Source organism: Oryctolagus cuniculus, chromosome 2 (assembly GCF_964237555.1).
Source record: "Oryctolagus cuniculus chromosome 2, mOryCun1.1, whole genome shotgun sequence".
Taxonomy (NCBI): Eukaryota; Metazoa; Chordata; class Mammalia; order Lagomorpha; family Leporidae; genus Oryctolagus; species Oryctolagus cuniculus.
In genome coordinates, this window is record NC_091433.1 from 90,005,895 (window position 1) to 90,018,174 (window position 12,280).

The 12,280-nt window shown below is 38.5% G+C and overlaps 1 protein-coding gene across 2 annotated transcripts in view; it reads left to right on the top strand.

The window, feature by feature from the left end:
* Nucleotides 1-12,280, top strand: part of LOC103352161 (disintegrin and metalloproteinase domain-containing protein 32) — a 175,236-nt gene that overhangs the window by 159,140 nt on the left and 3,816 nt on the right. For both annotated transcript variants that reach the window (XM_070068596.1, XM_008273944.4), the window contains one exon: nt 10,546-10,584. In XM_070068596.1, the coding sequence (XP_069924697.1) occupies nt 10,546-10,584 (39 nt within the window). The remainder of the gene's footprint in view (nt 1-10,545; nt 10,585-12,280) is intronic.

Consider the following 12,280-nt stretch of genomic DNA (forward strand, 5'->3'; position numbering starts at 1 on the left):
TATGATCTGTCTATTTCTGAGAGTGGAGTATTGAAGTCCCCCATTACTACTGTATTGGGGTCTAAGTCTCCCTTTAAGTCCGTTAATAAATCTTTTAGATAAACTGGTGCCCTGTAGTTAGGTGCATATACATTGATAATTGTTATATCTTCCTGTTGAATTGAACCCTTAATCATGATATAGTGTCCCTCTTTGTCTCTCTTAACAGTTTTTGTGGTAAAGTTTATGTTGTCCCATATTAAGATGGCTACGCCTGCTCTTTTTTCATTTCTGTTGGCATGGTATATCTTTTTCCAGCCTTTCACTTTCAGTCTGTATGGATCTTTGTTGGAAAGATGCGTTTCTTGTAAGCAGCAAATAGATGGGTTTTGTTCCTTAACCCAATCAGCCAATCGGTGTCTTTTAACTGGACAGTTCAGGCCATTCACGTTCAAAGTGACTAATGATAAGTGGTAACTTTGCCCTGCCATTTGCCAAAGATAAGTTCTAATATATGCTTTGAATTCCCTGTGATCTTTTGCTGTGAGGTTTCCTTCCTTGGTTTCCTTCCTTTACCTTCTTTCATATTGATGACCTTGTTTCTGTGTTTCTGTGTGTAACACATCTTTAAGCATCTTTTGCAGGGCTGGACGAGTGGCAACAAATTCTTTCAATTTCTGTTTGCAATGAAAAGTCTTTATTTCACCTTCATTCACAAATGATAGCTTTGCAGGATATAATATTCTGGGCTGGCAGTTGTTCTCTCTTAGTACCTGGGCTATATCTCGCCATTCCCTCCTAGCTTTTAGAGTTTCTGATGAGAAGTCAGCTGTGAGTCTGATTGGAGATCCTCTGAGAGTAATCTGACGTTTCTCTCTTGCACATTTTAGGATCTTTTCTTTATGTTTCACTGTGGAGAGTTTAATTACCATGTGTCGTGGTGAGGATCTCTTTTGGTCGTGTTTATTAGGGGTTCTATGAGCTTCCTGTACTAGGATTTCTCTGTCCTTCTCCAAACCTGGGAAATTTTCTGCTAATATCTCACTAAAAAGGCCTTCTAATCCTTTCTCCCTCTCCATGCCTTCAGGAACTCCTAGAACGCGAATGTTGGGTTTTTTAATAGTATCCTGAAGATTCCCGACAATATGTTTTAGATTTCTAATTTCCTCGTCTTTTCTTTGGTCTGACTGTATCCTTTCCTGTTCTCTGTCTTCTAAGTCCGATATTCTCTCTTCTGCTTCACCCATTCTGTTTGTAAGGCTCTCTATTGTGTTTTTCATTTGATCTATTGAATTCTTCACTTCAGTCACTATCACAGTTTCCTGTTGTACTAGTTGTTTCGTTTCATTTTGATTCCTCCTTAATATTTCATTTTCACGAGAGAGATTTTCTATCTTGTCCATTAAGGATTTGTGTAGTTCCAGAATTTGTTTTTGAGAACTTCTTAATGTTCTTATCAATTTTTTGAGATCTGCTTCTTGCATTTCTTCTATCTCATCATCTTCATAATCTTGAATTGGGGTGTCTTTTTCATTTGAGGGCGTCATAGTGACTTCCTTGTTTTTATTACCTCGGTTTTTGCGTTTGTTATTTGGCATATTGGAGATATTTGGTTTCTTCACTGTGGTGCTTTTTCTTGTTATACTATGACTCTAGATTAAGTGGACTATCTGTTTTTGATGGAGCCTTAGGGCTTGAGATGGGTGTGGCCTGAGAGCTCTGTTTGGTGTGCCAAAGGTGACACTCCCAGGTTAGGCGTGGTAAATCTCTCTCTCTCTCTCTCTTTTTTTTTTTTTTTTTTTGATTCAAAAGGGAAGTAATTCCGCACAGCTGAACGAAGTTGGAGGTAGTTAGCAGGCAAATGATATACCCACAGGAGCCAGAGATTGGAAGCTCTTTCCCAAGATCCCCACAGGGAATCTGTTCGGCCCTCAGAGTGGGCTCAAATTCTCCTTCAGCCTCTCACTGGGTTGCCAAAGTTACGGAATTGTAGCGTCTCTGGAGAGTGCTCACGTGAATTCCGTGAGTTCTCTCCCCCACCATCTCTTTTTTCACAGTCTCAGTTCAGTAGCACCACAAATTTACTAGGTCCTAATCTCCTGTTAATTCGCCCCGCCCAGAGTCAGGTTTTTCTGCTAGGCTCAGGGCCGGTGCAGACCTGAGGTCGCTCTGCTTATGACGTATGTCCAAGATGGCGCCTGCTCTTTGTCTTGCTCACCCTTAAGAGGTGAGCGGAGAGAGAGAAACCCGTGTCCATACTAGTCACCCTTTTTTTTTTTCTCTCTCTCTCTCTCTCTCTTCCAGTTAGCCTTGTGAACTTCCCCCCCCGGGGGTCATTCCCTCTAGTCTCCTCTCTCTGCTTGCCTGCCAGTGTCTCGGGCTATTGAGGTTCGGCTCACCTCGCGTTCCAGCGCTGGTGTGTTGAGTCTGCCACTGATGTCCCAAACTGTGGGCTCCCATGCTCTCCACGCAGGTCCGCTGTGAGTCACGCGTTCCGGAAGAGTTTCTTCTGCTGTTTCCTCCCCTACTCTTCCTTGAACCTGCAGTATCTCCACTTTTATTAAACTGTCTCTCCCCAGACTATCAGTGTGCTCCCTTCCTATTCCGCCATCTTGCCAATACTGTATAATTTATTTAAAAAAAATCAACTCACAATGGATCAAGGATCTACATTTAAGATCAGAAACCATCAAATTACTAGAGGAAAATGTAGGGGATACACTGCAAGACATTGGCATAGGCAAAAACTTTTTGTATCACACCCCAGAAACAGCCAATAAAGGCAAAAATAGACATGGATTTACCTCAAGCTAAGAAGCTTCCTCATTGCAGAGGAAACATTCAACAACATAAAGATGCCACTGAGAGAATGGGAGAAAATATTTTCAAATTATACATCTGATAAAAGATTAATATCCAGTATATATAAGGAGCTTAAGAAACTCAACAAGGGCTGGTGTTGTGGCATAGCAGGTAAAACCGCTGCCTGTGATGCCAGAACCCCAGATCTGTGCCATTTGAGTCCCTTTTGCTCCACTTACAATCTGGCTACCTGCTAAATGGCTTTGGAAAAGCCGTAGAAGATGGCCCATGTGCTTGGCGCTCTGCCACCCACATGGGAGACATGGATGAAGCTCCTGGCTCCTGGATTCAGCCTGGACCAGCCCTAGGCCATTGAGGCCATCAGGGAAGCAAACCAGCAGATGGACGATCTCTCTCTCTCTCTCTCTCTCTCTCTCTCGTTCCCTGTTTCTTCCCCTCCCTTCCTCTATCTTTGTAATTCTGATGTTCGAATAAATAAATAAACCTCTTCTTTAAAAAAAAAAAAGAAACTCAGCAACAACAAATCTAGTTAAGAAATGGGCAAAAGATATGAAAATGTATTTTTTTGTGTGTGTGGACAGAGTGGACAGTGAGAGAGAGAGACAGAGAGAAAGTTCTTTCTTTTTGCCGTTGGTTCACCCTCCAATGGCCGCCGCGGCTGGTGCACCGCGCTGATCCGAAGCCAGGAGCCAGGTGCTTCTCCTGGTCTCCCATGAGGGTGCAAGGCCCAAGCACTTGGGCCATCCTCCACTGCACTCCCAGGCCATAGCAGAGAGCTGGCCTGGAAGAGGGGCAACCGGGACAGAATCCGGCACCCCGACTGGGACTAGAACCTGGTGTGCCAGTGCCGCAAGGCGGAGGATTAGCCTAGTGAGCCGCGGCGCCAGCCAAAAATGTATTTTTCAAAGGAGGAAATACAAATGGCCAACAGACACATGAAAATATGCTAAGAATCACTAGCTATCAGGGAATTTTCTGTGAAGGTTATCTAAGGTTATTGTGATTATCCAGGTAGAATAGCTATATCCAAATGTCAAAAAATAACAAATGCTGGTGAGGATGTGAGAAAAAGTTACCCTAATGCATTTTGGGTGGGTACAACCATCATGTACAACCATTGTTGATGACAGTATGGAGATTCCTCTGAAAATAGATCTACCATATAACCTAGCAATTCCACTCCTGGGAATTTACCCAAAGGACATGAATTCATCATACAAAAGAGTTATCTGTACCCCCCATATTTATTGCAGCTGAATTCATAATAGATAAAATATGGAATCTACCATGATGTCCATTAACTAACGACTGGATAAAGAAATTGTGGTATATATCCATGATGAACTTCTACTCAACCATAAAAAAGAATGAAATCCTTTCTTTTGCAACAAAGCAACTGCAATTGGATACCACTATCCTAGTGAAATAAGCCAGTCCCAAATAGACTAATATCATGTTTTCCCTTATTTATGGTAACTAATACATACAGTTCAAAAAACAGTAGTGTATGTGAGCAAAATTGATATTTTGATATTTGATTATTGTCCATATCCCTGAGGATCATTGGGTATTCTACTTACTACTTGTTGAGTTCTTCATTTAGTGGAGGATTAACCTTGTGATTATAAAGTAAATTGAAACCATGTCATTGTAAAAATTGTAAGAAAAGAATGAAGAGGGGGGATCTGAGGGATAGAGGGAAGGAGTGTATGGTGAGAAGGGTCATTATGCTGTTAACATGTTCCCTTTATGTAAATAGAAAAGAAAACTATTCTCCTTATTTTAATAAAAAGCCAAAATAAATATGTACAAAATACTTGAGAAAAAGAATTATGATCACTTATTTGAAAACCAAGATAAAGTATCACCTTCCAATTTACTTTCTCATTAGTAAGTTACTAAAGCTGTAATCAGCATTTTAATCATAATGAATTCTCTGAGAACATTGTATAATGTGAGATAAATACAAAGGTGGATCAAAGCATTTTTATAAGAGTTTTATTCTCAGTATAACCCTCCCTAGTTGAAGGTTGTTATCTTATTCCATTAAATCCAAATACAAATCAGTATTTATGTTTGGTTACTGAAATTTTAAAATATAATGTTATGAAGAGTATTTTACATAGTCTGCATGTATTGTATATAATACCTCAAGTTCAAGTTAATGGTTTTAGTTTATGTACTAAAGAAAAGTAAAGCAAAAATTAATAATAATATTCTTAATTGTAACAACATTGATTACTGTACATTTCCTCTTAATTCTCTCTTTTGTACCAACCAATCCCCAAATCAATGAAGCGATTTTTAAAAAAAGAAAAATTATGCGGTTGATAATATAAACCTCATTTTTTGCTTCTCAATCACATATGTGAAAAAATATAACCCTTTAAGTGGAGTATTTATCAAATACTTGGCTTTTTTTTTTGACAGGCAGAGTGGACAGTGAGAGAGAGAGACAGAGAGAAAAAAATACTTGGCTTAGTATTACTAATGAATAGAATGGTGTGGTAAGCAGTTATCAGATTATTCCATTTGTTGGTCATTATGTCATCTAAATTACTGAACAGATTGTAAATTCATGCATCAGTCAGTCATAAATTGTGAAAAAACCTATAAAGTGATTTTTAGGGTTATTTGCAAAATGGTGGCAAACATGTCCACCCAGAGAAGTAATGATCTATTAATATTATTAAATAATTTAGGTACAAATTCCAAGCATTATATGTCAATCAGGTAACTGAATTTGAGAGTAAACTAAGGCATATTTTCTAAGTAATAGCAATAATTTCTTAATTTTCAAATTTATTATTACTTGTAGTTGTTGGAATAATTTCACAGTTTTTTGTTTTTGTAAATTTTCTGTGTCTTCATCCTTATATGTGTTTGACAACCACAAAGCAGAGTAGGTTTTTGAATGCTTTTAGAAATTAGTTTTAAAATTAATTGGCTGGGCCGGTGTTGTGGCGTAGCAGGTAAAGCTGCAGCCTGCAATGCTGGCATCCCATATGGGCACAGGTTCGAGTCCCAGCTGCTCCACTTCCAATCCAGCTCTCTGCTATGGCTGGTAATGCAGTAGAAGTTAGCCCAAGTCCTTGGGCCCCTGTATGCACATGGGAAGACCTGGAGGAAGCTCCTGGCTCCTGGCTCCTGGCTTCGGATCAGCACAGCTCCTGCCATTGTGGCCAATTGGGGTGTGAACCAGCAGATGGAAGATGTCTCTATCTCTCTGCCTCTCCTCTCTCTGTTTAACTATGGCTTTCAAATACATAAATAAATCTTTTAAAAATTAATTGTCATGATGCTTTATTTTACCAGGAAGCAACTTGACCCAAAATACCTTCTGTATTTGCTTAGGATATTTTGTTTGGTACAAAAGTTGAAAGTATTTCTGTCCTGTTAGCAAACATCTTAAATGTGTTAAAACGCATTTGGAAGACTTCTCACTCACTCTCTCTCTCTCTCTCTCTCTCTCTGTCTCTGCCTCTTCCTTTCCGTAATTCTGCCTTTCAAATAAATAAATAAATGAATCTTTAAAAAAACATATTCGTGGGTACTCTATATATCTTTCACGTCCTGAAAACCTGAAGATTAATCCAAATTCTTTTATAGTTAGATTATTCAAAAAAAAGGTAGCTACTTTTAGACCTGCCTTTTAAATTTTGTAAAAATTTTGATGAGTAATAATAATAATTAGTATAAACATTGAAAAAACTTTGAAAGTTCTTATCTACCAAATATTAAATACTCAATATCTAAGTCTGCCTCAGGCATGAGATCAGTATTTAACACTGGATACTTTACATTTTATCTTATTTCATTATGCAATTACATTTAGTATTTGTAAACTTACTTTTACAAAAATAACTCCCAAATTACTTAGCTTAGCTCCTATGTTCTTTTTTTTTTTTTTTTTTTTTTTGACAGGCAGAGTGGACAGTGAGAGAGACAGAGAGAAAGGTCTTCCTTTGCCGTTGGTTCACCCTCCAATGGCCGCCGCAGCCGGCGCGCTGCGGCCGGCACACCGCGCTGATCCGATGGCAGGAGCCAGGAGCCAGGTGCTTTTCCTGGTCTCCCATGGGGTGCAGGGCCCAAGCACTTGGGCCATCCTCCACTGCACTCCCTGGCCACAGCAGAGGGCTGGCCTGGAAGAGGGGTAACCGGGACAGAATCCAGCGCCCCGACCGGGACTAGAACCTGGTGTGCCGGCGCCGCTAGGCGGAGGATTAGCCTAGTGAGCTGCGGCGCCGGCCCCTATGTTCTAATACTTTCTCAAACAACTATAAGTAACCTGTTGTTTATAAAAAATACCCTTACCAACCTCCCAAAAAGAAAATAAACCATCTTTTCCGTTCCATTTTAAGTATGAGTGACAGGAAGATGGGAGGAGGCAAGGTCAGGAGGTGAGGAATCACTGTAGGTACCAAGTAGCCAAGAAGGGTGGTGAAGCTTTGGAGATGTGGGCCTGATCCATCTGCTCTGAAATATCCTTAACAAAGCTATGATTGTCCTGCTTTACCCTCTCATCTCCCCGGGGGAAGCGGGGGCAGCAAACTCTGGGTAAGGGCCTGTATAGCAGGTAGCAAAGGAGGACACTATGAAGGTGCAGATACCAGGCCTTTTCACCCTGTCTCTGTTCCAGCTTGAAAGCATATGCCCTCTACTCCTTCCAAGCTGGGGTTGTGAGAACTGCATCTCTTAGGGCATTCAGCTTTAGCTCCCACTTTGCTTTGGAGCTTCTAATTTCTTCATCTTCTTAACTTTTTTGACTGTCAATCTGAGTTTTGTGTTAACTTATGCGCTTTTTTTTCTTCAGCTTTTTTTGTATTGTGTGAGAGAGAAGGGGAAATTTATGCTGCCATTTCAGTTTTCCAGATTTCCTTTGTACTAACTCAGTTTGAATCTGTAGAGTGTGGCAATTTCTATGTCATGAAGTAAAAAGCTAGCTTGAACACTGTGGGCCAGATTTAGGAATTTAGAATCAAATTTGTATTCCGTGCTTAGCAGTGATAAAGAGAAAAAAAAAAGTTGCATCTTGCATTTTTCATTCTCAAAGTAGACAGGTTTCTTCATAGTAACCTTTAGGCATAATTTTTATTTATTTCCAAGTCAGAAAATAGTACCCGAGCAGAAACCAGTAGATAGACAACTTAGGAAATACTTTTTTAAAAAAAATTCTTTACTTATATTTGAAAGTCAGTTACAGAGTAGGGGATAGAGAGATCTTCCATCCACTCATTTACTCCCCAGATGGCTGCAAGGCCAGCGCAGGGCTGGAACAAAATCAGAAGCAAGTAGCTTCATCTAGCTCTCCCAGATGTCAGGGGCCCAAATACATGGGCCATCCTTGCTGCTTTTCCCAGGTCAGATACAGCACTGGCCAGCAGCCACAAGGTTCATCTGGGTCTCCCACAAGGGTGCGAGGGCCCAAATACTTGGACCATCCTATGTTGCTTTCCCAGGCCATTGGCAGGAAGCTGATTGGAAGTGGAGCAACTGGGACTAGCACTGGCGCCAGTATGAGATGTTGACATTACAGGTGGCAGCTTTATGCATTATGCCACAATGCTGGCCCCCAGTTGACAAAACTTTTACTGAATGGCTACTCTTACGACACAGGGAAAATTTAATAAGAGACAAAGTATTTATAATTGGTTTATGAAACTAAGTCAGAAGTTGGACATTTTTGCATCTCTTTGCATTGCTGAAATCCATAAAGGAAAATATTAATTTGTATTTGGATTGCATTTAATTCCTCACAGAACCTAAACAGCTCATAATTGTGTTAACAAGGGTGCTCTGAATTCTCTTAAATTTTTAGTTTCCCAAATCACACAGTTAATAGCTTTATGACACTTCTGAAATTATCAAATATTTACAGTTCTACTCTTCTTCCTTGTAAAGTTTTCAGGAAGTGGCTTTTAGTTACATCAATATACTGCTGTTCCTGAATATCTGCTATAGCCACATTCTGTCTCCTAAGCCATGCCACATTATAAAGTGTCCCCCTTCCTGACAGAAGTCACTCCATCTGTTAGGACAGCAACAACATTTCTCCGTACATCCTCCCTGTCCTTGCTGAATGTCTCCTGATATAACCACCCTTTCCAAGATGTTGCTTATTATCTATAAACTAAGTATTAGAAAGGACGTTCATTTTCTTTTTTCACTTGTAGTATCTATCACTTGTCACTCAGGGAGCTGTTGCACTGCAATACTTCTACTCAACACCTAGTAGCATTTACACTCTGAAACAGCTAAAGGGTTATGGCCATGTTTACTTTGTTCCTCCGTTTATAGATGACATCCTGCAGAGTAAATGCTCAATAAATATTTGTTTATTGAATGAGTTATTACTCTACAGTTTCACATACACACATTGGTAGCTTTGGGATCCGCAAGGAGAGAAGGCCCACACTTCTGGGAATGGAGAGTCCCTACCCACCGTTCCGAGAACCCAAAGTCCTTGTCAAGGTCCCTGTGGGTGCCTAAAGGTCAACCAGTGAGGATCAGACCTGCCTCAACCTTTAACTCCATGCCCAGTATCTATAAAAGGAGCCCTCCCAACCTCTGATGTGCCACTTCCCCAGCCCCACTCTGTTGGGACTGGTGAACCTCGCCTGGGAGTGGAATCCCAATATGCTTGTGAATTAATTGATTCACCTGACTGGGAAGATTTGTTACACGCCAGACACCTTGCACACATTAGTTTGTGTTTTAAGTATTCCGAGTGTCTATTTACATAATCTCTAATCATATGATAAACCTCATCACCCTCTTCTAAAAATGCCTGGTGTCCATATAGACTGAGGAATGGACAAAGATATAATTTGTAGGACAACGTATAAAGCATTATACATTTATACATTATTACATATAAAATTATAAAGTATATAATTTATAATGTTAACCCATTAATTTAGCTTTGCTTCTAAGATAGAGAAAATCTTTGTTTTTTTCTCTTTCATTTCAATTTAGCAGGCTAGGCAGATACAGTGTTTTACTACTATAGCACCTATTTAATTTTTCTGTATTTTACTGTTTTTACACATATATATATATAGAGAGAGAATGCTTTTCTGTTGAAAATTCAGTGGAAGATATTGGTAGCCAACTCCTATAGAATACACACTAATATATATTATCTATAATATATAAAAATATTTGTACTTTTTGCAGATAATATATTTTATGTGAAATATATAATAAATGTATGTATATAATTAAATTTTATATTATAAATATATTGCATTATATATTTATATGTAAATATATAAATGTGTATTTACATAATATGTAATGTAAATAAAACAAATATTTTATTAATATTTATATATTTATATAAATCAATATATACTACCTGCAAAAATACATGTTTTGCAGATATAGCAGAGGTATATAGATTATGGGAATGTTAAAATTATGATACTGTCACTACTGAATTCTCTCACTAATTTGTATTAACTTATTTTGAATTAATTTTGATTAATTTGCCTGCAAATAATTATTTTTCTCTCCCAGGTTATTTGGAGGTTAGAAATAGGGAATCCACAGATAGAATATAGAAGAGGTTCCAAAGAATTTGATGTTGGCATTTGGTAAAAATGAGTATAAAACTAGAAATTTGGCAAATATTTATTGTTCACTACTAAGTTTAAGGGAAAGAAGTTGCCATACTAAATAAATACAACATGATATTGATAAGCTATATTTATCAATCTAAGAGTATTATTTTATTATTTTTAGATCAGAAACAGAGGAAAGCACCAAAACAACCGGAAGTAGGTGAGTATATTAGGAAATATTTCCTCGTTTGATTCTTTTATCTTTATTTTTAATTTTTTTAGTTTTTTTTAATTTAATTTTTATTTTTAATTAAAATGAACAGAACAGATTTTATGCATCCCATAGAAGACAATCAAACTTTCCTCACTCCCTTGTTCCCCCACCCCACTGTCCCTCTCTCCTCCCTGCCATCTCTTCATCAGCTTTGCAAAGACATAATTTTAGTCCACTCTATGTTCATAGATGTAACTCAGCACTGATCAAAATGTTCAACCAGTAAAAAGCAGGAACACCATAGTTCCACAGAAGTATAGACAAGGGCTAAAAATGACATTTCATTTATACATATTTGTTTGTGTTGCATATTAATTTCCACATCAAAGAAAATATTCTATTTGTCTTTTTTGAGACTGGCTTATTTCACTAAGTATAATAGTTTCCAGTTGCATCTATTTTGCTGCAAAAGACAGAATTTCATTCTTTTTTACATGAGTAGTATCCAAATTGTATATATACCACATTTATTTTATCCTGTCATCAGTTGATAGACATCTGGGTTGATTCTATATCTCAGCTATTGTGAATTAAGCTGCAATAAACATGGGGTACAAATAACTCTTTCCTATGCTGATTCCATTTTGTTTGGATAAATTACCAGGAATGGGATGGCTGAGTCATATTGTTGTGCGGGCCTGCTGCACCAGACAAACAGAACCTGAAGGAGGGAGTGGAAATGAAGAGAGGGACAAGGGGGCAGAGAATGGAGCCAAGACAAAAGGCTGATCAAGGCTCTTTTATTCCACCTCTCAGCGATATTCATACACAAAACAGGCTGCACATCAAAGAAGCACAAAAGGTCAACAGCATCAACACATACAAGCAGCTTATCTGCTTTTATGCAACATCAGCCAATTTCCACAGAATGTTTTTGACCAACATCCTCCCTTGGCCTTGACTTGTCCAAAGGCTGCCTACATATTGTAGATCTGTTTTTCAGATTTCTAAGAACTCTCCATACTGCCTTCCATAATGGTTGTACTAGTGTACATTCTCACAAAAGTGCATCAGGGTACCTTTTTCTCGATATCCTCATCAGCATTTATAATCATTATTTTTACTTCTGTATGAGAGCCATTCTAACTTTGGTGAGGTGAAACCTCATTGTGGCTTTTATTTGCATTTTCCAGATGGCTGGTAATTTATTTTGTGTATCTGTTGCCCATTTGTATTTCATTCTGTGGAAACTGCCTGTTCATGTACTTTGTCCATTAATTAACAGTGTTCGTCTTGTTGTTGAGTTCCCTGAGGTCTATAGATACTGGATATTAATCTTTTCTCAGTTGCACAGCTGGTAAATAATTTCCTACCACTCTGTCAGCTGCAATGCAGAAGGCTCTTGGTATGATGTAATCCCATTTCTCTATTTTTGGTTTAATTGCCTATACTTCTGGGGTCATTTGCAAGAACATTTTGCCTATGGCCAATGTCTTGCAGGGCTCCCCTTATGTTTTCCTATAGTAATTTGATGGTAAACAGTATACATTTAGATCCTTGATCCATTATTAGTTCACATTTGTATAAAGTGTCAGGTATGGGGTCTTCTTTTAGAACTTATGTACATGTAGATCTAATTTGCCCAGCACCATATGTTATAGAGACCATCCTTTCTCAAGGGATTGATTTTAGTGTGTTTGTC